General features: G+C 51.2%; 1 protein-coding gene across 1 annotated transcript; it reads right to left on the bottom strand.

The window, feature by feature from the left end:
• Nucleotides 1-4,197: 4,197 nt before the first annotated feature.
• LOC128075798 (Krueppel-like factor 5) lies at nt 4,198-23,594 on the bottom strand. Its single transcript, XM_052672856.1, has 5 exons — nt 22,973-23,594; nt 13,558-13,602; nt 9,995-10,898; nt 7,293-7,352; nt 4,198-4,556 (listed from the first exon to the last, which is right to left on the bottom strand). The coding sequence occupies exons 1-5, from the start codon at nt 23,135-23,137 to the stop codon at nt 4,378-4,380; spliced, it is 1,353 nt and encodes a 450-aa protein (XP_052528816.1). The 5' UTR covers nt 23,138-23,594; the 3' UTR covers nt 4,198-4,377.
• Nucleotides 23,595-24,689: the final 1,095 nt, after the last annotated feature.

Raw genomic sequence — 24,689 nt, 5'->3', positions numbered from 1 at the left:
TTCATGACATCACATTCCTCATATTCTCAATGATCTCGCCAAGAACAGTTTGTCTCCACAGCCAGAACAAAGTGCAGGACTCAGTGGTGGGCCAAAGGGCAAACTGAAATGTGTTGGGTGGAAGGAGGAGCTTGATGGGCATGTGATGTCTCACTGCACGAGCTGGGAAGGCACTTATCAAAGAGGAACGACAACCTGGTTCTGTCCTTACCAGCCAACGTGAGACCATACATCAAAATGAGTTTCCTGTGAACAGTTGTGTGGAAAGAGATGGCTTTCAGAAGGAGGCTTGGACCCATCAGCCCATCCATGACTGACTGGGACATCTACAAAGCTTTTCACAGTTCCCAGACCTCCTCAGGGGCTCTAGGTGCTGTTGCACATCCTCCTAATGCCTCACTCCACAGAAGCACCCATCTTCTCCACAGCCCCCAACCACCTTCCTCGTGCCACAGGTCCCCTGTCCCACGGTCAACATTATCCCCTCCCTCTCCCACCCCAGTTATGACCTTATTTTGCAGACAGAAGACTTCAGAAAGGTAAATCTTAGGCTGTTCAGAAGTTGAAGCCAACAGCAAATGCTACCCTTTGCCAGCTATACAGTGAAGGAGTAGATCCCAATTCCCACGGGTCCTGGCATCAATCACAGCATAGAGAACAGTGGCTCCCCGGGCACTGCTTCCATTTCTGTCCAGGTAATGTGAAGCAGAACTGCAGAGAAGTGACTACAGAAGGTGTGTGACTTGGTGTCCTGCTCTCACAATCCCTTCACCAGGATAATCTGAGGGTGATACTGAAGCCTGGAAACAAGAGAGGGAGGTGAAGAACTTGTAAAGAAAAACAGTGCCACACCTGGGGACTGTCTAAAAAATGAATGTCAGACTCCTCGGCATCTTAATGGAGTTCCAGGTGGGGGAACCAAGACACTTAATGAAAGAGGAGGATTTCTCTGGAAAATCTGATTGAAACACAAGCCCTATGAAAAGCAATACAAAAATGTTGATTTTAATGTGGAATAAGGCTCATGATTCCACAAGTGTAGCCAGAAGGCAAACACAAAGATGTTGGATAAGACACATGAGGTCCAGCCAGAAACATTTTTTTATAGAGCTGTTTAGTTTAGCCTGTATGCATACAGGGTAAATATATATGAGTGTGTGCGTATGCCTACCAATACATATTTCTACTATATATGTACTTGTAGATGTTTGTGCAGGTGCACGCATGCAAAAGGCATGAGCTCAACAGCCCTGGCCGATGTGCAGCTGGCTGTTTGCATGTGTACAAAGGTGTACGTATACACACAGACTTAACACCAAAGGGGATTTTGCCTGCCTCTCCAGCCCAGGACTTCCTCATCCCTCCTCTCTCGTCTAAACCCTTGGGCAGGAGGATGCTCACATCCCTCAGGGCTGCTCCTTCTCCCGTTCCAGGGCAAAAGGTGGGGGAACTCCATGAGCCTTCTTGGACAGCAAAAACCCTCTCCCACCCTCCTTCTCTGCGCAGCATTGCAACATCAGCTGGAGGAAGAGCTCAGCATTCCTCTGAAGTGTCAGCCTAGGCCACAGAATTGCGCTCCCAGCAGTGCCTGGTGCTGCAGGTTATCGTCACACACCAGTCCTGCCCTGCTCGGACACCTGCTCTCCTAACCCAACCAAACAAAAAAGCCTTTTTTCTTTTATGAAGCTTATAAAACCAACACACACACACACACGTGAGTAGCAGACAAAGGCAACAGAAGCACTACTTACAACAGGAGGGAAGAGAGACGCCATCTCCATGAGATAAAATTTTATTACAAAATATTAGATAGATTAATAGTTGTAGGGGCTGTGTAACAAACAAAAAGCATCACCGGAAAAAAAATAAACCTTCCACCCAAGTTTTCCAGGTCCAATTACTTTTCTCGCTATGCTCATTCTGGGCAGTGAATGATCACGTTCAGCCCACCCAGACATGCCAAGCAATGCAGTGCTTTCCTATTTACAGCTGTTGTGCTGCTATGATACAAGCTGCCAAAGCTGGGTTTGTTCTGCACAAAGCACAGGAAACCTTGCAGGAAGAGCCCCCTGGCTCCCAGACCTTCCCCAGTGTCTCCTGTCTGCCCTGGGAAGGGACAGGGTACAGAGAGACCTTCCTCCGGCTCAGTTCCCTATCTCTCCCCTGCTGTTGGCTTTGCTCCTTCAGCATCCCTCCCCTCCTGCCCCAGCTGATTCTGGGGCTCACAGGCAAAGCTGCCTTCAGCCACCGAACACACAGCTGGAGACAGAAATAAAGGAATAAAAGCTGAGATGCACTCTGGTTTTGCTGGGGATTCTTTCAGTATTGCCTTTGCGCTGGTAAAATATCTGCATGGCAACATTTTGCACACAGACCAGAGGTGCAAAGATGGACTGGAGTGGATTATTCATTATGGCACATCTTCCCCAGTCCCCCATAAAAATAATCTCAAATGCAACAAAAGTATAGATGTGTGTCTATGTGAGGATGAGCAGATGCATTTTTTTCTGTAGTGAAAAAAAAAAAAAAGATAATCAGGTAAATTATTTCAAATTCCCCTAAGATTTAAAGCTGCCTGTTGCCTGGATCAGCATTTCTTGTTTGTCAGCATGTGGGTTTTGGGCCCCAGGAGATAGAAATGGAGGCAGCTGTCTGGAGGTTTCTGTCCCCAAAATAAAAGGGGGGAGCAATGAAGTCCCTCTGGGAGAGTGACGGGTGAGGGGTGAGCCCACCACCAGCCCCATGGCACATGCAGTGAGCTGGTCAATCCCGTGCCCTGTAGTTTAACTCACATGTTTAGGAGGTTCAGCCCTTTTTGCCCTGATCCTGTCCTGAGGGTCTCCAAAAGGAAGCAAGAGGAGAAACCAACAGCACCTGCCCCAGTATGTTGGCTTCTACCACTTGTACACACCAGACCTCAACACACGCAGAGACGCCACAGCCACAAGGACGAAACGTGGATAAGTCCATTGGCCCCTGTAGCCACTGCTCCCCACCGAGCCATGATGGAAGAGCTAAAGTAAGGACATGAGGACGTGACCATGACCAGAGCTTGGAGCCGTCCATGGCTGCAGTTAGCAAAAGATCATTTATGCGCCTCAAGATGCTGCAGTTCAGTTCCTGGTGAGAAAATGCATCCATTCACACGTTCCTTAATTTTGTTCAAGGAAGAATGAAAGAGAAGCTGGGGTGCGGGGACATCAACATTCTGTTGAATGCACCAGGCCCATTATTTGTTCCTGATTTATTTATTACCTCCACAGCTGCCAGTTGAGCTGGCGTGGCCTGGTCCTTGTTCTGCCCACACCTAAGCCCTGGCAGGCTTTGAAGGGGAGCCAACGTGCCCTATGCGTCATGGCACTTGAGGAAGTGGGGGGTGGCACCTTGCAGAGCTTGGGGCAGGAAACCAGTGAGGTAGGTAACATGATCACATTCTGAACAGCAGGATTTATTGGAATTTGTTTTAAAGATGTTTCTTTGGTTCTTCTTCCCCTTTCTTTTGTCTAACGGTGGTGAAACAGCAACAGCCCAGACCCAGTGCGATGGGTGATGTCTGGTTCCTCATGCATGTGGTCAAGGCTTAAGCAGAACCTGCCCTTTGGAGAAAGGCATGGCATGTTCTGGGAAGCCAGAGCTCACAGGTGAGTTCCTTGCTGTCCCCAGCGTGGCTTTGAGACCCACTCTGGTCCCCTCAGATTCATCTGGAATCACATTTCATCTTGGAAGCAGAAATGCTACGGACGTAATTAGAAAATCTATCCAAGCAGGGCAAATGCCCTGGGTTCGACAGGATACAGCTTCTGCACTGTCCCTTCTGTGAGTATTTCATACTTTCTTCTATGCCCCCACAGAGACCGGGGCTGTCAACCCAAGCAGCCATAGGCTGCAATTCTTTCTCCATGTCATCAGTGCCAATCATGGCCATGAAATGGGGCAGTCCAAGAGGATTTCACTGATGGGACTGATCCACCTGATGGGATCCAACTGATGGGACACCCTGATCCACCAGCCTTCCCAGCCATCCTTTGACTCCCCAAAGGCACAACCTTGAGAAGGGCAAAACATCCCCAAGAGCTCAAGACGCCAAGGAGAGCTGGTTCCAAGAGACAAATAAATAGCAGGTTTGCTGGAAGAAAGACCTTGCCACCCAAGACCCATAGCCCTGGTGTCACAAGGAGCTTTGTGGCAAGATCAGTCTGTAATTATCATTCTTTTTTAATGGTATCTGTTTTAAAACCAGGAATGGTGGGGGAGGGATTCACCTTCTGTCCTGCCAGTTGATCAAAGCACAGGGTTGTTCCTATGTACAAGTGGAGGAGAGGTTCCCTCGAAGAAGAGTCCCAGCTGCCGTTGGAGACATAGCAATGGAGGTGGTCCCTAGTTCTGGTGCCGCTTCATGTGCAGTGCCAGGTGGTCAGAGCGAGAGAAGCACCGGCCACAGGCCAGGCACTTGAAGGGCTTGGCACCTGTGTGCTTGCGGTAGTGCCGGGTCAGCTCGTCAGAGCGGGCGAAGCGCCAGTCACAGCCATCCCAGGTGCACTTGTAGGGCTTTTCACCTGCAGGGAAGAGCCACAGGTCACCATCAGAATGCAGAGAACAGCACGGCCACCTGCCTGCCCAGCTTGCCCTGCGCCCATCTCCTGCTCCAGCATGGCTAAAAGACACTTGGGGCTGCCCCACTTCAGGACCACAGTGATGATCTGCACTCATAAAGGTCACTGCCATGGGAGGTCAGTACCTCAAGCCCGTTGGATATCAGAGCATTTCTGTGCACAAATCTTCCAGAGCTCTTTTTCTTTTTGACTAAAAAGCCAAAAATTGCTATTTTTGCTGCTAATTTGGGATAAGGGGAGCACCATGAGAAAGAAGAGGCTTCTCAGAGCCTTGCATCTTGGAAACCACCACCCAGTTTTCCCAGCCCTGCAGTAGCTGGACGTTGAGTTTTCCTGGGATCATCAGGCATGACATAATGCCTCCTCACCCCGCACACACCTATTCCCCAACCGAAATCAATGGTGTTGTGTTGTGCAACCCTCTGCCAGCTGGGAACCAGGCTGGAGAAGCCCGTGCCCGCCAGCAGTTCCTGGCCACCGCACTGAACCCTGGCTGCAGCCCTCTCCCTGCTTGGGTGTGGTGCTCTCAAATATTAGCCCTCACTCTTAACAGCCTGAACAAGCAGGCAGAGTTCAGGGAATGTGCTGACTTTCCCGACCTCAAATATTTACTGTTTCATCGGCCAATTGCTGAGCGCACCATCGCGGCATGAAGGCACGCACGCACGCAGCGTGCATGCATGGGCATGTGCACGGTGCTCCGGCACGCTCACCAGCAAACGGCCCGTTCCACCCCCAGCCCTGCTGCCAGATGGGCTGCGGATTTGGCTGGGAAACAGAAAACACATGGCCGTAGCAAAAGGAGCAGCCTCCAGCACACACCAGACCAAATATTCTAGGGTTGAATGCACAGAGGTGTATCTGGAGGAGATGGGGCACTTATACGACATCCTGCTCCCCAAAAAGCTCTGCACGGTGTGTTTTTTGATGGGGGGTAAAGGCAGCACTTGCAGTCAGACTTGAGGGCAGGTGCAGGGGTCTGTCAGCAATCAGGCTGGCATGTGAAAGCGCGATTTGCACTGTGCAACCACAGACATTGTCCCAGGCAGGTGACCTGGCTGGGTCAACCCCACCAAGGCCCTATAGCTTCAAACAATACCAGGTTGAGCTCCAGAATGGAGGGAAAATGCTTTCCATTGTCCCGTGAGCTGGCTCCATCTCCCAGGACAGCACGGCAGGGCAAGCTCAAACAAAGGGCCCGAGCTGGCATTCCCAGCCCTGGGGGGCGGGGAGCGGATTGGTTATATATTTAATCTCACAATGGCACCCAGGAAATGAATGGTGTCTCCAGGAGATGAATACAGCCCAGCCCATGGCAACGGACAAACTGCAAGAAAAGACCTGAGTAATGGTGTGCTCCCACGGTCTTAACCCCTCCTAGCAGAAAGAACAGATCTCAAAAACTGAACGCACACACCCCGAGCTTGCCTGCATGTAGCCTTCAATTTTGAGTTCCCATTTTTGGGCAACCATTGGTAGCTCTCTTGTGGCTCAGGTCACTTCCTGGGCCCCCTGCCCTTTCCTCCTGCAGCAGGTGAGCTGGAAGATGGCAACCAAGCTTGGTTTCCTGCCTTGTTACTGGGAAACACGGAAAAATGACTGCACTTTATTGGGTTCAAAAACCACCCAAGTTTGCCTGGATACATCTTTATAGCGTGATTTGCAGGGACAGCGTGGGTCTCATATAAGCTGCATCCCTAAGTGGTGCTCCAAAAAGGAGAGGAAAAAGATTTAATTTTAGAGACAGACCCCTCATGTGGCCCCATGCACAGATCACCGTTGTGACCAAGGTTTATCGGTGCTGGGACAATGTCCTTCCTGCATGTCTGTGCCACCCCTTCCGTGTTGCTCCCTGCCCAGAAATACTGAACCTCATGCACAAAGAAAGTCTTCTGGCCAGCTTGTGGGAAGGGCTGATAAGGTGGAAAAGGAACAGAGCCAAGTGCAAGAGCTGATTCCCAGCCTCAGGATGGGTTTTGTTCGTTGTTCATAAAAAAGAAAAGTGAACTCTGGGCCAGCTTAATTGCTTTCAGTAAAGATCAGCCCTCCTATAAAAGAGATTTATGATGGCACTGATGGTTCCTGGACTACCTGGTGATCTGATAAAGTTTCAGGTATAATAAATACCTTAATGAGGAGACCTGTGCTTGAACGCACAAGTGAGCTGGGTCTGCTGCAGGCCAGCTGGCTGTGGTGGGAGCACGGGGACACCAGCCCTTGCCTCACCTCAGCACCCTCACCCTACAGCCAGAGGACGGCCACTAGGCAGCAAGCAGTCTCACAGAAGAGATGAGCTCACTATGAGCCCAGAAAATGCAGCTTGGGAGCTGTGGACACCTCTTCAGAGGTCAAAGATATGTACCACGTGCCAATAGGCAATTTTTCTGTTGGCTAGGCAGGATCTGAGCTGGCCAGGATTTGTGAGATCAGGAAGGAGGATCCTTCAAGCCACACGTGACAGAGGACTGGGAACACCTCCTCCTCCCAGCCCATTGGGAGAACCTCCTAGGAGTTTCCTGCGTCCTAGACTATCCCTCCAGAAGGCAAGCGAGCTGCATAAAGTTTTCAGAAACCAGTGCAACCATGGGGTTTTTGTTACCATTAGCATCTACAGGCTGTCCTGACAGCCACCCCAGCTCAGGGCTGGCAAGGTTTGCTGGCAGGATTTTGTGCTCTTACCTGTGTGAGTCCTTTGGTGCGCCTTCAGGTGGGAGCTCTTGGTATACACTTTTGTGCAACCTGTGAAAACAGCAAGGACAACCTCCCAGTGAAAAAGGGGCTCTTGTTGGAACAAACCTAGAACATTCATGTTTGGGATTAAGTACAGAGTGGGCCTTGAAAAGCACACCGGTAGCAGGATGCAAATAAGCCTGGACATCTCCATTTTGCTTCAGCAATATCTAAAGACATTGCTTGTTCCCCAGCACAGACAAACACTGACAACTCTCCATCTCTTGCTACACAACCGTGACAGTCATAAGGACTGTGCTGGGAACTACAGGGGATAAAGCCAGACCCCAGCTTTCAGAACTTCCCTGGCCTTCCAGGCAGGATGGAAATATCAGATTCACCACCACAAGCTGCCAGCTGGGCTCCAGAGGCCACTGGTACCACTATGGTAAAGTGAGAGGGAAAGTGGGCTCTGCAACAGACTTAGCAGGCATGATGAGGCAGGTTCCCAAGAGGCACAAGGTGGGACGTTTTTCAGATTAGCACCACCAATCAGAGAAAGGCTCTCAGCAGAAACACTGTGATTTTGGCAAGAGTTTCAAAAACAAACATCACTCAGTGAATGACTGCCCATTCTACCTTTCACCTGGTCTGAAGAAGCTCCTCATGCTGCCTTTATGGCCCTGCTTCATTTAGTTTTGACATGAATACTAAAATATAAATTTGAATTTTTATTACCCTTCTAATCAACATGGTCATATTTTTTCTTTCCATGCTTCCATATCATCTAATAAAACCTTGTGCTACTTCCCCCTCACTTGCAAAGTACAGTTTATCTTCCCAACGCTGGCATTGCCACCAATCTAACACCACACCTGCAGATACTGTTTGCCATACTGGAGAGCCCACAGCAGCATCCCTCTCCACTGGACTTTGCAGACAGTAAGAACAGTCATCACTCCAAGTGAGATGGAGTCAAAAAAAGGCCTGAGCTCTTAGGAAGATTTCACTGAAGGCCCCCAGCAATCAATGCACTGTATACCTCTTCCCACCAACACTCTTTAAGCAGTTTTGGGTTAGACCTTCATTTTCCAAACCTTTCACATGCCAGCAGAACTCTCAGCAGCCCAGGTCCTCGAGCACCACTGCTCATAAAGGCTCTGGGGCATTACAGTTCCCAACCTCTGCTCCCTTTGTTGGAGACACACGCCTGTGCTCACTCACAGCCTTCCAGCAGAGAGAGGACAGAGAAGCTGAGCACATCCCATGGAGCCCAGTTTAGCTAAAACTTTTTGGTTTTTCAGAAGAAGATGTCTCCAAAAGAAAGAGTGTTCATTCAGTTAAAGGAGAAGCTAGTACTTCTGGCCGGGTCTACCAGCTCCTGATCAGCAAGGACACATGAAAGCCACCATACCCTCCCAGTGGCAAAGCTCCTAACAATGAAAACCAAAATGACTGATCAACACTTTCAGTTCTGGCAGTTCCCTTTATTGTGATGGGCTGTCCCAAGTTCCTTGAGGCCCACAACCCCATTAGCCAAGCAGGAGGGCAAACAGCCAGTTTGCGCAGAGGAAAGCCCACCTGGACATCACCTTGCCCTTCCTCTATCCCTTCTCAGCTTCCAAGAAAAGCTAACATCTGGCAAAAGGCTGAACACTCAATAGAGGGAATGCCTTTTTTTTGTTCTTTTTTTTTTTTTTTGCTGTAGCACAGTCTGTGGAAGTCACAGTATTTGCTTGCAACAGGTGCCTCAGAAAGTGAAGGCCAACCTCTGCATTTCAGCTCCTCTCTGCACTTTTGCCTTGATGGAAATAAGACTGAAACAGGCCAAGCTCTAAGCAGAAATGAGGTGAGCAAGTGCTTAGGGTATGAGCCTGAGAAACAAAATGATCTTTCTTCACCATCTGCAGGACCCTGCTTGGCCCCTTTTGCTAAAGAAGAGGTTAGGGTTGAGGATTCCCCATTTTTTCTCTCCCGTACTCTTGGAGCAGCCAGTCTGGCTTGTAGGAGAGCTGCACCTTGGTAATGTGTCCTGAAGGACATGACTCTGACCAACCTGACTGAAGCAGAGGAGCAGCCTCCATCCCAGAGCCAAGGTCCATCTACACCACCTCAGTCCTACCTCCCACAGCTGTGAGCAGGAGGCAGAAATTCAGCACACGCTGCTAATCACAAAAATGTGGTGACAGCTTTCATCAAAACGTCAGAATCATAGAATCACCTAGATGCAATACCTAAGGCCACTGATGGGTATGATTCTTTTCTTTTTGCAAAGGAAGAGAATTTGGGTGCCATAAAGAGACTAAAAATGTTGCTTGTGGAAATCAGTAGATGGTTTGCTACATCTCATGGGAGGATGGGAATGGAAAGTTAGACAGGAGGCATGTTTTTGCCCATGTAGAGTACAGTGGACTCCTAAGGCAGTTAGTTGGTTTTTGGGGGCATCCCCATGCTTGGATAGCACCCTCTGCCTCTCAGAGCCAGGCTTGCTACTGCCAGAGTTGGAAAATGGAAGGGCAGAGAAAATGCATCAATGGGAGCAGAGAGAACCAGCCTCTTCTACTGCTTTGGTGGTGGGAGGACCTTCCCTGGGGCTTTCCACTCAGTACCATGTCACCTTTCCTCACACAGACAGAGTGATTCTTGGTCAATCTCCAAGCAGCCCGCAGTCTCCCTGTGATCCCAAAACCAAGACAAAACAGTGAAAATACCTGGGTAATCACAATGGTGGATCCTCCTTTTCTCCAGCTCAGGGTTGTTGCGTCTGTTATATTTGAGGGTCTGCATGACAGTGTGCCCTTGGCAGAGGGTCCCAAGGCTGCTGGGGACTGGAGGGACCTGGGATGACTGGACCAGCTTCAGTCCAAAAGTAGCTTCATAGGATGGTGGGGGAGAGATGGTGTTGATGAGCTCTGGTTGATTTTCTGGGCTGCCAGGCTGCGAGTTGGGGGGTGAAGGTGGCAGGTTCACCCCTGGCACAGAATAGAACTGCCCTGAGATGTTGAAGTTTTCCTGTCCTTGGGAGACATGTGGGTACTGCTTAACTGGCCCTCCAGCCTGGACATGTCTGTGAAGCACACTGGACATGGCGTTACCTGTGGACATGGTAACACCACTGAGGCTGTTGATGGCTGTGGTGCTGTTTGAGGAGGGTGTCAGGTTGGTAAGATCAGCGTTGCCGTTGCCAAGAGGCATCTGGTAAAACTGGGCTTGCTGTGAACTGCTGGATAGCGAGATATCAGAAGGCATCTCCTGCTTGATGAAGATGTTGTTGACTGCCACTGATTGGGGCATGCTAAAGACACTGGTGAAGTCAGGCAGGGTCTGCGTGGAGCCTGATGTGGAAGAGCAGGGCTGGGAGAAGCTGGTGCCAGGTTCTGTCTTGATCTGTGTGAACGGCGTCATGGGTTTGGGGGATCGGTAAAGTCCAGTCCGTAAGTGCGTGGTGTCGGGCAGGATGACATTGATGTTCACGCTGTAAGGCGTGGAAGTGGGTTTCTCCGTTGAGAAAAACTCATCTACCACTGAGGCACTCTCCCGGCGGTATTTCTTGTCTGGTATCATGGGGATGGGTGGCATCTGGTTGGAGAGGTACTTATCCATTTCAGAACGTCCCTGGGGTGAAAAATACAGGAAACAGAATTTGTGAAGAGCAAGCTTTATAGGAGTTCAGTGTTCAACGTGTACTAGAGGGGAACCAGGGGAGCTACAAGCCCACATGTCAGGTGTTGCAGCAATCAGCTTCGCTCTCTGACTCCCAGAGATGATGTCACTCTGTCCTCTGTCCCACTTCCCTCCTACCTACCTGCAGTGGTACCAAAGGCTGAGCAAAGCCAAGGGTGCCGTCGTGAAAGAAGCTGATGTTGATAATGATGAGGCTGGAGATATTGGAGATATAAACCTGGCTGGACACTTTCCTATATGACCTACTCCGAGTAACTTGCTTTAGCAGGGTGGCTGAACTAGAAGATCTCCAGAGATCCCTTCCAACCCCTACTATTCTGTGATTCTGTGATTTAGCACAGTTCTTTGGTCCCACAAATGACAGCATCAAGTACTAGACATGGGATAAAACATGGAGCTCTGCCCAAGTCAGCCTGGATGTGTTTGGAGTAGCTCACCCGAGACACGTTGACTCCAGCCTGCTTTAAACTCAGCAACCGGAGACATCCTTATTTTACTCTAGGGTGGACAATTTTGAGAAAATTAATTGAGACAATTAATCGAGAGCAATTTTGGCAGCAGCGCTAGAAACCTAAGAGATGTTGGCAGAAATTTCATGTGACCGTGAGCCTAAAATGGAAACTGCCAGACACGCTGTTGCTGCCTTCTCTTGGTAAAATGACTCAGCCCTTGGCCAACCTCTGGTCGAGTTGTACAGCCCTGGATTACCAGGCTATCATAACCTATAGCTCAGCCACTGCTTGTCAGAGTTCATGCCTGATGCAGCATCCCACTGGATCCAGGCCCAATAATTCTGCAACCTGATGGAGCAACCCACTAGGAAACTCATCCCCTGGCATTTGATGACTCAACTTTCTGCTCTTTGTGGTTAAATACACAAGCACTAATGCTCTTCTATAAAGCTACAGCCTTTAATTATGTGGTTATCCCTGTGTCAAGCTGATTGCAAAGCCCTCATAGACTCATTGATATGTAGAGGAGCTGGCAAAACTGCAGGGCTTCCCTGGCAGAGCCTACAATACACTTGAGGAGTGCAGGCTGCTCCCATCCCACACCCATTATGCTTGAGCCGAGGGCTGTGCCGCTGTGAACTATGCCACCAGGCCAAAGTCATCTCTGCTGTAAGTTCATTGCTTTTATCAAAGCTGGACAGGATCCAAGGTACTTTCCTCGCCCTTTCCAGTGAAACACATCACCTGTGCTTCCAGAGAATTCAAAGAGCCTTTGCACCTCTGCAAGTCACAATGGCAATGCACGACTAAGCTGGCTTCCACCCAAACACAAGCACATGCCACAAATACATCCTCTTCTGCATGAGTGGAAGCTCAGAGCAGAGGACCCATCCTTGGGCACTGTTCCAAAATCCTGGCCCCTTCTCTGCCCCCCCCACAGCACCCAGTATGGGAGAGCCACGCCACACAGAGAGCTGAGCCCTGGGTGCTGCTTGTGCGCCCACCCTGGCACCAAACTGGACCCCTGGGTGGGACCGGAGGCTCCAGATGCCGCACATACCTGAGCGATGAAAAGGCCCCACTTGCTGGGGGAGTGAAGCAGGGGGAAGGCGCTGGATGCCTTTTACTTCTGCCCTTCCCTTATCTCCGGTATTTGAGTTTCTCACCTTCAGTTCCCAGGAAAGGTCTCCCCCCCACACTCAAATAGGTTCTTATGCAGAGGGTGGCCAGGCAGGTATATTCGGTGGAGAAAGGGCTCTAAGGCTGCATTGTCACTAAGAGACCATTCATCTGTCCAACTGCTGTCACTGCCTTCCCCTGCCCAGTGTCTCCCCTCCCTCTCTCCTCACCTCTACCTGCAGGTCAAGGTGTGCTTGGTCCCACTCCATGGAGTCTCATAAATCCACTTCTGATCCTAGGCAGCCCCAGGGGAAAGCTAGGGCACAACTTCTCAGAAGAGCAGAGTAATCGTCTTTGATGGGACAGGGAAGACTTTCAGCCCTGTCCTTGGCTGCAGAATCACTGCGAGGGTGCAGGTCCCACCCTACTGGAACTTAGATCATCACTATGATGCCGGTGATGCTCTAGAACATGCAGGACCCCAGAGGTGTCCTCAGAAGAGCTGCTTGATTTGTTTGTGGCCCAGGAAAACCTAGCAACACCAGGCAGCTCCTTGCTTGCTGGGCATTGAGCAAATACTTAACACCAAACCATTCACCTAAGCACCTCCCACCTAACACTTTATCCCAAAACCACCCTTCATTCCACAGCTGACACAAGAGCTGGGATGACTACATGTAGGGATGCCTTCTTGTCATGCCTGGGTGGGATCCAATTCAAGAATCCCAAATGCAGGTGTCTCCTTCTAGATGCTGCTTACACCGCTTTTCACAATGGGGGAGATAGCCTCACTGTCACCCAGATGGCTAGCACGGATAGAGGCACCATAGGCAGGGGGAAATGCACCCCTGCTAGTGGCAGGACCTCAAGGAAGAAGTAGGGAGGTGCCACCACGTCCTTACCACTTTGTTCTGAATAGGCTGCTGGATGGCCTGCACTGGGGTGGGGGATCTCTTACAGGTACCTCTTACAAACAGGGGAAGAAACAAGCAGAGAGAGAAAGAAGGAAAGCTCTTCACCTCGAGAGTGAGTGGCATCCGCTGTTCCATCCTCATGGGGTGCAGCTGTGGAACAGACAGGGCTGTGTTAGTGGAAAGGTCCTCCTGAAGCCAGCCCACCTCCCGCACCTCTGCATATTGCACCCTTGCAGCCCCAGCCAGCACCCCCAGGACATGCATTTCAGAGGCTGATGGAGAAACAAGCAGGGCTGCAGGGACAATGAGTAGAAACCTGCCTCCTAAACTGTTCTCTCTAGTACCCTATTTCCATTGGGGTTTCACCAGTGGTTCTCTTCAGAACCAGCTCTGGGTAACCATCCTGAGCAGCTGGGAGAACCGCCATTTTCCTCCAGCCTGGAGGTGGGAACACAGCCATGATACTGCCCTCCCTCTATTCACCAACAGCAATGTTTTTTTGGCTTGCTTTCCTCTTCAGAATCACAGGCAAGGGGAGGAGGGGCAAACCTGGTTCCCAGCTCATGCAATCACGCTCTGTTTTTGTCTTAATCCTCGCCAAAGGGTGGAGAGGGCCCTGACACTGTGTGTGCGGGATCAACAACAGCCTACAGCCCACTTTCACTCCACACCCTTCTCTCGCAGCTGCTGCTGCCTCTCAGTGTGCCATGCTTCTCCTCCACTAGCATTCACCCTAACCACCAGGTTTCTCCAGGATTGTGGTAAAGCCTCATCTCCTCACCGTAGGAGCGGTGGACGTTTAATAGGGTGGACAGGCACAGCAGCAAGGGATGGAAACCAGAATAGGCTTCACTCTGTCTCAAAGCAATCCCGCAAAACCAACTCAACTAAGTTTTCCCACCTGTGAAGTGTACATATTCTGAGAGCTGCATCCAAATGGAAGATGTTTCTTGCAGGTTGATGACAGACCACAAAACCACGTGGCCTTGATAGGACAGGTGCCAAAAGAGCTGGGGACATGAGATCTGCCACCGCTGGAGGGTTGCTGGTCCCACGGGCTGACTGGAAGCATGAACAGATGCTTCATGGTGAAGCCTCTGGGATAGAGCTATGATGGTTTTTGGGGATTTGCATCCCATCACCTGCAAGAAACAGCTTCAATACCACATGCACAGTTCAGCCAAGCTCCTGGGAGGGCAGCTGAGGACTCTGCAGTGGCTCACATGAGGCAGGAACGACCAGAAATAGTCAGCCTGTTCCACCCTCCCCATCTGACAGGCACAGGCAGAAAATTGACTATTTTCTTGCCTCTTTGAGAACTAAGCCAATCACACAGCCACAGCGCTCAGTGCACCTCAATACTGCAAGAGCCATCCCACTCTGGCTCTATGGAGAAAGACCATGGAGAAAGATTACACAGGGCCTTCCAGATGAAGGGCCAGCAACTTTTTGGAGGGCGCAGTGATCCAGTTTCCCTTGTAAGCATTAGTAATGGCATTGCTGCAGATGAGGATGAGACACAGGGTCAGGAGACGGGCATGCCCCAGGCTTCACTGACTGCACCGACAACGGTGCCAGGAGTCATGGGTCACTAGCTCCAGCAAAACCCGAGCCAAGGGGAAACAGAGCCAAAGCAGACATCAACAAAACCTCCATGCTTCAGAGGCATCTCCTCCAAACCGAGATTTTCAGTTTGGCCAGGAAGGGAATAGTTTTCAGTGCAATAAAAATGCTAAATTTCTGCATTTTCCCCTCAAAGTCACAGTATCTATTTCTGACCATATAGGATGGTCTTTTCGATCTGCCAGCGGAAAGAAAGCAAAAACCCATGCAGGCAGAGGGAAGGGGCTCCCCACTCTTCTTCTCTCCCTCAAATGGATGCTCCTGCGGCCAGCAAACACAGACCCAAGTCCTCCCACTCTGCCAACCACCAACTTCCAAAAGCCCTGCAGGGGTCTCCTGCCTTGGAGATCCCCATCTCTCATCTCAATCCCATCTGAAGCAGGCTGAGTAGTTATCAGGACACTGATCAATAAACGCAGAGCCCCAGACAAACATTTCTTGGCAGGACACACAAAAATGGGAGCTTGAGCCAACCAGGCCGTTTTGCCAGCGATTAACCAGGAGCATCGTTAAAAAGGTGCGAGGCACAGCCAGCTGACCAGGCAGGAGGTGGGACATGTCTTTCCCATGATTAAATGCTTTCTAATCTGAAGTTGATAAATAACAAACTGCCATAGAAACATCAAATGTGGTCACCACAGAGGAACAAGGAGAGAAATCGATGTTTGCTAAACAGGCAACGAGCTCATGAAGTTGGCAGAGAAAGCAGCTGGGGGGGAGGGGAGGAGGGAAGAAGCAAAGAGTTGCTTCATTTTTTGGCACCCTCCAGCCCTCTTGGCCACAGCCCCCTCCTGCTCTGCAAAGTGACGACCCTGAACCCCTTGCCCACTCCCCAACTGGGGGGGGACCTCCCCACGCATTCATGGGACAAGGGCAACGATGGCCAGGCTGTGGGATTATGTAGTTGCAGTCTGTTTCTCCTGCCTGCACCTGCATGAAACTCCAACCTCCAAGGGAATCGGCAAACAATGGGGAGGATAATCATCAATCAAAAGCCATGGCAAGTACCTGGCAGTGCCCCTTTAAAGGGACACGTTATAAATAGACCGTATTTATATACAGATTTGGTTCAATATCAGCATTTATTGTCTCCCTAGTTAAATATTGACTTGGGTAAATATTTGTTTCTCTGATCATTTGGTTTTGATATTGACCTCGATCAACGTTATTTTCTGTTTGTTCCTCAAGTCTTCTGGAACTCTCTGCAAAACAGGATTAGTAGAGAAAGCCCCAGGACTCTTCCTTTCAAGTTCACAGGGCTTAATGCCTAGCTGCTGCAAACAGCCCAGCACGACTGCAGGCAGCAAAGCCAAACCCTGGTCATAGGTAAGTGGGTGCCACAGGTGGGCTCCTCTGATTGCTCCATCCCAAAGAGGTGAGGAGCAACTCCTAGAGGTAGCACTGCCCCTAGAGCATTCAGCATTAGGTGCAATGGGGCAAGATTCATCTTTACGAGCTTGGGCCACTTGGAAAGCGAGCATCTAAGCTGAAGTCTCTGTGCAAGCTCTTCCTGGAGCCCGTGGAGATGGCTGCCAGAGGTGATCTGCCCCACCAGCTTCCAATTTTGAAATTTCACACCTTTCCATTTGCAAGAGCACCACTGTGAGCACGACAAGGCCACAGGGATGCACCCTTTTCCCAGATTTTGGAGCTGGAGCTCAGCCACGCTGCCTTGGAGGGTTATTCCAGAGCTCTGTTCTGCCCTTGCAGTTGAACTACCTGAGTTAATTATCACCTCTTGGAACCGAGGGATTTTCTTAAGCCCAAGATTTGCCATCGAGGCAGATGTGGCCAGATGGCCTCCGGCTGAGCCAATAGGCAGCAGTGTTTCCAGCAGGCTTGCTGACTCTGTTTGCTATTCCTTTCTTCCAACGACTGATAAGGACTCGCTGAAAGGCAGTCTACCTTGGTTATTTATCACAGAGACCATGCCACCACAGTCAGTGATCCCAAAGGCCAGAGAAAGCAGAACACCGTCATCTAGCTCCAAGGTCAAGTACCCAGAAGAGGGCCAGTTTGGAGCAGCCAAGCTTCAGGGGGCTTTAAGAACACGAGCAGAAATCTTTCCAAACACAATGGCTTAAATGAAGTGAAAAATATCTACGGTCGACCTTAGAGGAAGCTCTGGCCCTGCTGCACCATCTCTAGGCCTTACTGAACACCACAGCAACCTGGTCCACCTAGCCTTAGACAGATCTAGGTTGGGATGAGAGGTCTCACATCAGTAGTAGAGTAACCCCACACTGATTTTCCCTTTCCCAGACCTACCAAGCACAAAACAATTGCCTGCATGGAGCCTGAGAGTGGGTAGGAAAGAGGGGCAGCTCCCTCCTCACCCACTGCTCCCTACTCTGCCCTGGCAGAAGGACAGCCCTCTGAAACTGTGTCTTCATGGGAGGGGATGACATGAGGACACCTTCTTGAAAAGTGAGTCATGCCTTTGTAGGCAGTTTTCTCTTTCCAAAGCGCTGTTGCTCAGCAGAGTCTGGGGCCAAGCCCATCAAAGCCAACTGGAGGTTTTCCATCAACCTAAGTGGGCACACATTGCTGGAGGCTGCACTGGATAGACTTTGGTATGGATGCTTTTCTGGAAAGATCAATGATACAGTGCTATTTCAAATCCTGGAAGATCAGCCCCAGGCAAAACATGCAGTTCAAATGTTCCCCCAGTTAAGGCATACAACCAAAAGTTGACCTCCAAGAGCCACACAGCCCCTGCTGCTCTCTTCAGCTAGAAGCTGGCCCACCTGCAGCACCATTTCTCCATCCTGGTTGCAGACTCTGTTCCAGCACTTCCTCTCCTCCAAATCTGACTAGATGGAAGCACTCAAATGTTCCTAAAAATTGGCCCAGACAAATTTATCCACCCATTTCTAGCTACTGCATGGCTAGTGGGCACTAGGCTAGTTCTTGAGCTCTCCAGCAGGTCCTGAACCAATGATGGGAGAGGCTGTTAGTGCTCATAGGGAACTTCCTCCAGCCAGATTATGGGTGGGATTCATTCCACCTCACTCAAACCATCAGAAAGCTCATACTCATCACCCAGCCTCTTCCAATCAGAAGAAAAGATGCACATTCCCAGGGCAAGGTCTGACAAAGGCAGAATGAGTCATCTGCTGCTTGCTGAGGCTTGTGAAGTCCTCCTGGCAATCAGCAGGTGATAAGACAGGCCAAAAAGCTTGTTCTTCCTCGTACAATGAGCGAAGCAGACCCAATACCCCATGCACGTCTGGGAGAAGCAAGGTCAGGTTTCATGTGCAGACAGAAATCCCACCATCTCTGCAGCTTTCAACTTCCTCGCCAAACCAGTTAGCAAAACAAAACAAACCCTAAGGCATGTAGAAACATTGTATTCGAGTGAGTAGGTCTTTGGGCCAACTTTTTTCTGGGCTTGCACAGCACCTAGCGTGTCACAAGGCCAAGTAAACACTGCCCTGATCATCACAGCAGACAGAGAGGACACTTAGTGCAGTCCTTTCTGGTGTGCACACTGCCCTACACATTTCGTGGCATCCGTGCTGCCAGCAGGGTCCTCAAGCAGCAATCCTCAGAGAGTGTCCTCCAGCTTCCTTCCCTCAGAATAAACCCTCTTCTTCCACATTTTCCACGCATAGAAATGAATAGCCAATCGCTCTAATTAAGGGAGACTGATCAGGGCACAGGCTGACAGGCTGCATGGAGAAGGGTGCTGAGCCCTGCAGAAGCTCCAGCAGGAGCATTTCATAGAATGGGGCTTGCCAGGCCCTGGAAAACATGAGGTGATACCCCAGAGGTGACATCAAACAGCCAGTCAAGCTAATGATCAAGTTCTCCCAAAAGGATGATGCAGAGCCACCAAAATACCAAACACTGAAGATGCTCACAATGAAACGCTCTGCACTGAAGTAACAACAGATTGGACACTCAGAAAGGAGTGACTGAATTTTTCCATTTCGTTTAACAGATTTGAGTCATTTCCATCCTATTAGTGAACACCATCAAACCTTGCATTCTTTGCAGGGGTTTTCAGTGAAAGCATTAACCCACCCCTCCCTTTGTTTAGCTCCCTCTGCTAGCAAGAAAAACTGATGTACAGGCAAGGATGCTAAAAAGGGCTGAGCTGGCTGGTGAACAGGCATCTGCATTTTTGTGAAACAAATCGCCTCAGATATGACAGGGGTGACAGTGGATGGACAACAAACTACACTCCTACAAGAAAGAAGGAGCCACGTTTTTGGAGGCTGGAGGATCTGACCTGACTCTAATGAGACTGATCTCTTGCCATTCTCCTGCTAGTACTGGAAATACTACAAGGAGCAAGGTCATTAAATACATCTGAATACTTGCAAATCCTGTCCTTGGTGGAAATTCGAAGGTCTCTCATCACATTAAAAAAAAAATTAAAAAATAATTTTCAAAGAATTCTCCAAGCATTTCTGAACTTAATGAAAGAATCTTTGTTTGAGTTTCAATCTAAGCTTGGAGGGGCTGAGCCTCTTTGATGTGGGAAACAGCCCATGGGGTTTTTTTGAGAGTTTTCATGCTAGCTCAAGTTCTGAGAACATCTGAATTGTAAACACTGGTTATCCAATCCCCAAACACCAACAGTACCCTGTGACTCACCCAATTCACCAATGGAGCACAAGGAAAGCAAATATTCTAATCAAGGGGCTCAGCTAACAAGACGGTGGTAAGTGCGATTATTTGCAGTGGATGGGTTAGATAAAGGAGCTCACTGGACCAGGGAACAAAGTAGCGTAGGTAGCTGACCAAACAGGTTTGTGAGAGGAAACTTGGTAGTGGATGATGCACCGGTCAAAAATGAGCTGCCCTAAACTTTTGTGAGTAATTCCAACCTACGTGTGCCTCCCACAGCCATTCAGGAAGAGTGATAAAGGGAAATCCGTTGCATTTATTACGAGTCGGAGTCCCCTGCTCGCTCCCTCCCTCCCCTACCCGCCTTTTCAGTGGTCAGAGACAAGCAAACACGTTTTCCCGGCTGATTTGCAACCTCCCTCATTCCGGGAAACAGCAGGAGGGAAGACAGCAGCACACCTGCAGCCCCCCTGGCTGCATCCCCTCCTGCAGCCGCCCGCCGAGCGCAGCGTCCCGGCCGAACAATCGTCCTTTGTGCCACGTGCACAAAGCCACTGTGCTCCCACAGCTCAAAATTCAGCCAAGCTGCTTCGTCCCACACCTCACCACCAGGGAGTCTGTGCGTCTGGAGGATGCAGCAAAATTAAACCGTAGTGGTAATGGCTAAGCTGAGCCCACCACCAACCCGACAGGTCTCCTTGTGGGGACGTGGGGATGAGCCCATCCTCTTTGCAGACGCCAGCTCAGTTCCCTGCAGCCCTGCAGACACCTGCCAGGCACAGAGACCACCAGACGTGCAGACCTGCAGGCTGGTTCTGGAGGCTGTGGGCTCCAGTTGATCCCAACACAACTACTCCACTCCCCTCTAAGCACCCATCACCCCAGTTCCAAGCATGCTGTGCAGAGCGCTGGGTCACTGAAGAACAGGAAAGTTCTTGTGAGGACATCCCTGGTCCTCACAAGACCCACTAGAGAAAAGGGAGGCAATCAAAGAATATCCCAAAGTTGAAGGGGACTCACAGTAACCACTGAGTCCAACCCCTCACTCCACACAGAACCACCCAATACCCAAACCCAATTTGGAGTTTGAGAGTGATGTTCCTTGAACTCCGGCCGTGCCCACTGCCCTGAGGATGTTCCATGCCATTGTCCTCTGGGGCAGACCCATTCCCTGACCCCCTGCCCTTCCCCTCATGCAGCTCCATCCCGTTTCCTCAGGCCCCACTGCTGTCACAGACAGCAAAGCTCAGCGCTGCCCTCTGCTCCATGAGAGCTGCAGCTGCCGTGAGGGCTCTGCTCTACTCCTCTGGTCTGGACCCAACAGGCCCAGGGACCGTCACACACCGTGCCCTCCAGGCCCTTCCTCATCTCTGTAGCCCTCCTTTAGATGCTCTCTGATAGTTTTATGTGCTTCTTATCTTGTGGCACTCAAACCTCGCGGTGAGGACACACCAGTGCAGAGCAAAGCGGGACAATCCCTTCCTTCGCCTGGTGGCAGTGCTGCCTCTGTACAACCCAGGGCACGGTTGGCCGTGTTAACAGCCAGGGCATGCAGTCATGGCAGGAGACAGGCTGTGTTTTCTCTGTTCTCTCTTCACAACCACTTCTACATTGGGTCCTGACCTCACCCAGTGTTGCAGCAGGCCCAAGTGATCCTCCAGCACCAGCTCTGCAAGATCTGCAACCAGCGTGACCCTTTGAATCACCACAGCCATCCTCAAATCGTACAACAGAACTCCCCTATCAGGCCCCATTCTCCCCTGTTTTAGCAATCCAGCCATAGTGATGAGCCCCTGCAGCACCTTGTGCTGCTCACCAGCTGCAGGAAAGCACACTAGGAGCCAGCTCCTGTCCCACATGCTTGGCAGGGACCAAGGGACACACCACCGCCATCATGCTCCTGGCCATACAGAACCATCCCCAGGGTCACAGAGACCTGTTCTCATGACTTCCACCAGCTCTCACAGGAGTGCAGAGGGTTTGCACCACATAAGACAACACTTGCACCCAAGGAAGGCAGGTGGAAAGCTGTGGGTGGCTCCAAGAGGCTCAGGCCACTCAGCAGCAAGGTCACTCAGCCGCCCAGAGAGCAAACCCAGCTCAGAGGGATGCAGCCTCCTCTCTGGCAGCAGCCAGCCGTGGGGGTGCCGCAGTGGGAAAGTCTCCTTCTCCCCTGGAACACCTCCCCAAATGCACCTTGGGTTTGTTTATTTTCCTTCTCTCTCTCCCTTCTAGTACCAGCCTCTTGAGATTTAAAGGGAAAAATTCTTTTTGGTCAATCCAGTCGAAACTGGAATGGGAAAACATTTCTATCTCCTTTCTTTTCGCTTTGTAATTTGGGTCATAGTAGCTGGCAAGGCTGAGAAAAGGGCCAAAACAAGTGCAAACTCCATGAATGCCCGATCTCCTCCCAACACGGATCAAATAATGTTTCCACCAGCAAAGAGCTGCCCCCCTCCCCTTGTTAGAGCAGCGACTTGTGGAGTGGGGAAGAGGACTGAGATAAGGAGACTGCGGTGGGCAGGCTCCGGGGGGCACTGGGACACGCTGTGGGGCCAGAGCAGTGATGGGTCACAGCCTTGTCCAGCAGCACCGACAGCCAGCCCCGTCCTGGCAAGCCATGGCAGAGGGCAGAGCGGGACGAGGTGCCCCCATGGGGCAGCCATGGGGCTGGGAGCCGCCCTCCCGCCACCTCGCGGGGCCCCGCTCACAGCAGCACTGGGAACACGGGGATCATCAGCCATGGCCCCGCTCGCCCCGTGTGTCTGAGGAAAGAGGCCGGAACAGCAGCTCCCACTTGATTCCCATTGGGAAGGACGGCCTTGTGGCAGGGAGAAGCCCTGCCACCCTAAATCCTGGTCTTTATCCCCAGAATGCGTGGGGGGAAAACAGTGGGCTGGGCAATTTTCAGGTGCATTCTTTTCCTTCCATGAGGCAGAAATCAGATTAATAATCATAAAAATGCTCCCCTTGCACCATGCAATCCCAGTGTCTGTGGTGTCCCCAAAGACACGGGGCCCTGGGTGCTCCCTGCAGCGAGCAAAACCCATTCCAGGAGCAGAGCTCTGCTCCAAAACTCCAAAACAGAAGCACAGAGAAATGCAAAGAAGGGAAGGAGAAAAATATGAAACCGAACACGGCCGGGAGAAAGAGCCACAGAGGGGAAAGGATGAGCGGGCAAAGCGGTTGAGGTGCCAAAAAGCAAGAGAAAAAGCAGAATCAAACCACATATAAATTGAACAAAACAGAATTAAAGCAAATGCACGCAGCTATCGGTCTTCAGCTGGAGGCTGTAGCAGCCTTCCGGGGGCCTCCGCCTTACCTGTGCCAGGTCAGGAGGGTTGTCCGGGGCCCTAGCAGGCGGTTTGATGTCCTCAAAGACGGAGGTGTCCTCGCCATGCTCCCCCGACATGGTGACGGGCTTCAGCGGGGTGAACGCTGAGGAGTCGTCGGGGAGCGGGGCGCGCAGCACCAGCCCGCTGCTCATCCCTGTGTGCGCCCACTGCCAGGGACGGAGCTGGGGGAGAGGGAAAGGGAGAGAAGAAAAGGGGTGGATGGGAAATGGGGGAAAGGTGGGAAGGGGGGAAGAGGAAAGGGAAGAAAAGGGGGGCGGAAAGGAAAGAAAGAGAAAAAAGGGAAAAAGGTGGAAAAAAAAAAGATGAAAAGGGAGAAAAAGGGAGAGAAAGGGGGGAAATGATAAAAAGGGGGGAAACAAAGGGAAAATATATATAACGACGGAACAATACAAAAGGAAAAGAAAGGTAAGAAAAAAAGTAAATAAAAGGGGGAAGAAACGGGGAATAGTACAATTTTTTTTTAAAAAAAAGGGGTTGGGAATAGAAGGCGAAAAAAAAAAAAGGGAAGGAAGGGTGGGGAAGGAGAAGACGCCGGCAGTGCGGCCCCGGAGCTGGCTGGGAGCCGGGTGCCGGGGAAGGCTTTACCTGGGCTCGGAGGAGGATCGCCGACCTGCAGCGCGGTGAGGCCGGGCCGGGCCGGGCCGGGCCAATCAGGCCCCGCCGCGGCCCCGCTGCCGGCCCCGGGCGGATAAAAGCGGCCTTGGGGCGCGCCCCGCTCCGCTCGGTCCCGCGGGGACCCGGCACGGGACGCGGCCGCGGGGTGCGCTGTGCCCGGGGGGCTCCGCGTGGGGCGGGGGTCCTCCTTCCTCAGCGCTCGGCTGCGGAGAGGGAAAGCGAGTGGGTGAGGGGGGAAGGAGCTCACTTCATTTTTCCCTCGTTTTGTTCGAAGTTTTAAACGACTTGTTGAAAAAGTTTTCAAAGCGCGAGCGTGAGGGCACAGAGGTTTCCTCCTGAGCTCTGATGGACAGACCAAGCAATCACACCCAGGATTTTTTGCAATGATGCCTTGTTTGGTTTGGGTTGGTGTTTTATGTTTTGTTTTGTTTTTTGCAGCTGTGCCCAGTTCACGTTTTTCTTTTTGTGAATTCCTTTTTCTTTTGCAATTACGACCAGGTTGCTTTTCGAGGGCAAAGGAAAAAAAAATATGTATCAGGAGTGCCCAAACCTTGAACAATGCAGGAATACAGATTGCCTCTCTAGCCAAAAAAACCCCCAACCCGTTTCCCCTCAGCCCCGTTTCCCCAGCAGGCAGAGCTCTGCCCTTGCAGTATGAAGGCTCCTGCCCCTTCTCCCAGGCGCGGAGATCTCCTGGTGCACAGCCCTACCCGGGGGCTGAGCATCCCTGAACTGCAGCTGAGGGCAGCACCCACCTCTCACACTGTCCCCAGTCCTCCCCACATTCACCTCCCATTGGGTGCAGCTGTTCTTGCACAGAGGCTGTGGGGAGCCCCATGCAGGAGGATCCCCTGGGTTCCTTTTTGCCACCAGCAGCAGACAAAGCTCTGCAGGGCTGCCGGCTCCCCCGCTGAAACCCAAAACCACCTCTCCTGCCTTCTCCTTTCTCCTGCAGCCATCGAACCTTTCCAGGGAGCCCTTCAAAGCAGGCGGCTGCCCCTCCTCTTGCTAAACCAGTCCGGTGAGTGTGGGCAGGAGGCCCCCGGCCCCCCAGAACCACGAACCAAG

Source organism: Tympanuchus pallidicinctus, unplaced genomic scaffold, assembly GCF_026119805.1.
Source record: "Tympanuchus pallidicinctus isolate F22 unplaced genomic scaffold, pur_lepc_1.0 scaffold13, whole genome shotgun sequence".
NCBI classification, from domain to species: domain Eukaryota; kingdom Metazoa; phylum Chordata; class Aves; order Galliformes; family Phasianidae; genus Tympanuchus; species Tympanuchus pallidicinctus.
Note: the sequence above shows the minus strand (reverse complement) of the source record. Positions and strands in the feature narration are given on the sequence as shown.

What these genes read in the sequence shown, in the direction of transcription:
- LOC128075798 (XM_052672856.1), bottom strand. Translation starts at nt 23,137, where the DNA reads ATGAGCAGCGGGCTGGTGCTGCGCGCCCCGCTCCCCGACGACTCCTCA. An exon ending in ACCCTCCTGACCTGGCACAG is followed by an intron (nt 13,603 to 22,972) that starts GTAAGGCGGAGG and finishes TCTGTTCCACAG; the next exon opens with CTGCACCCCATGAGGATGGA. An exon ending in GGATGCCACTCACTCTCGAG is followed by an intron (nt 10,899 to 13,557) that starts GTGAAGAGCTTT and finishes TTTTCACCCCAG; the next exon opens with GGACGTTCTGAAATGGATAA.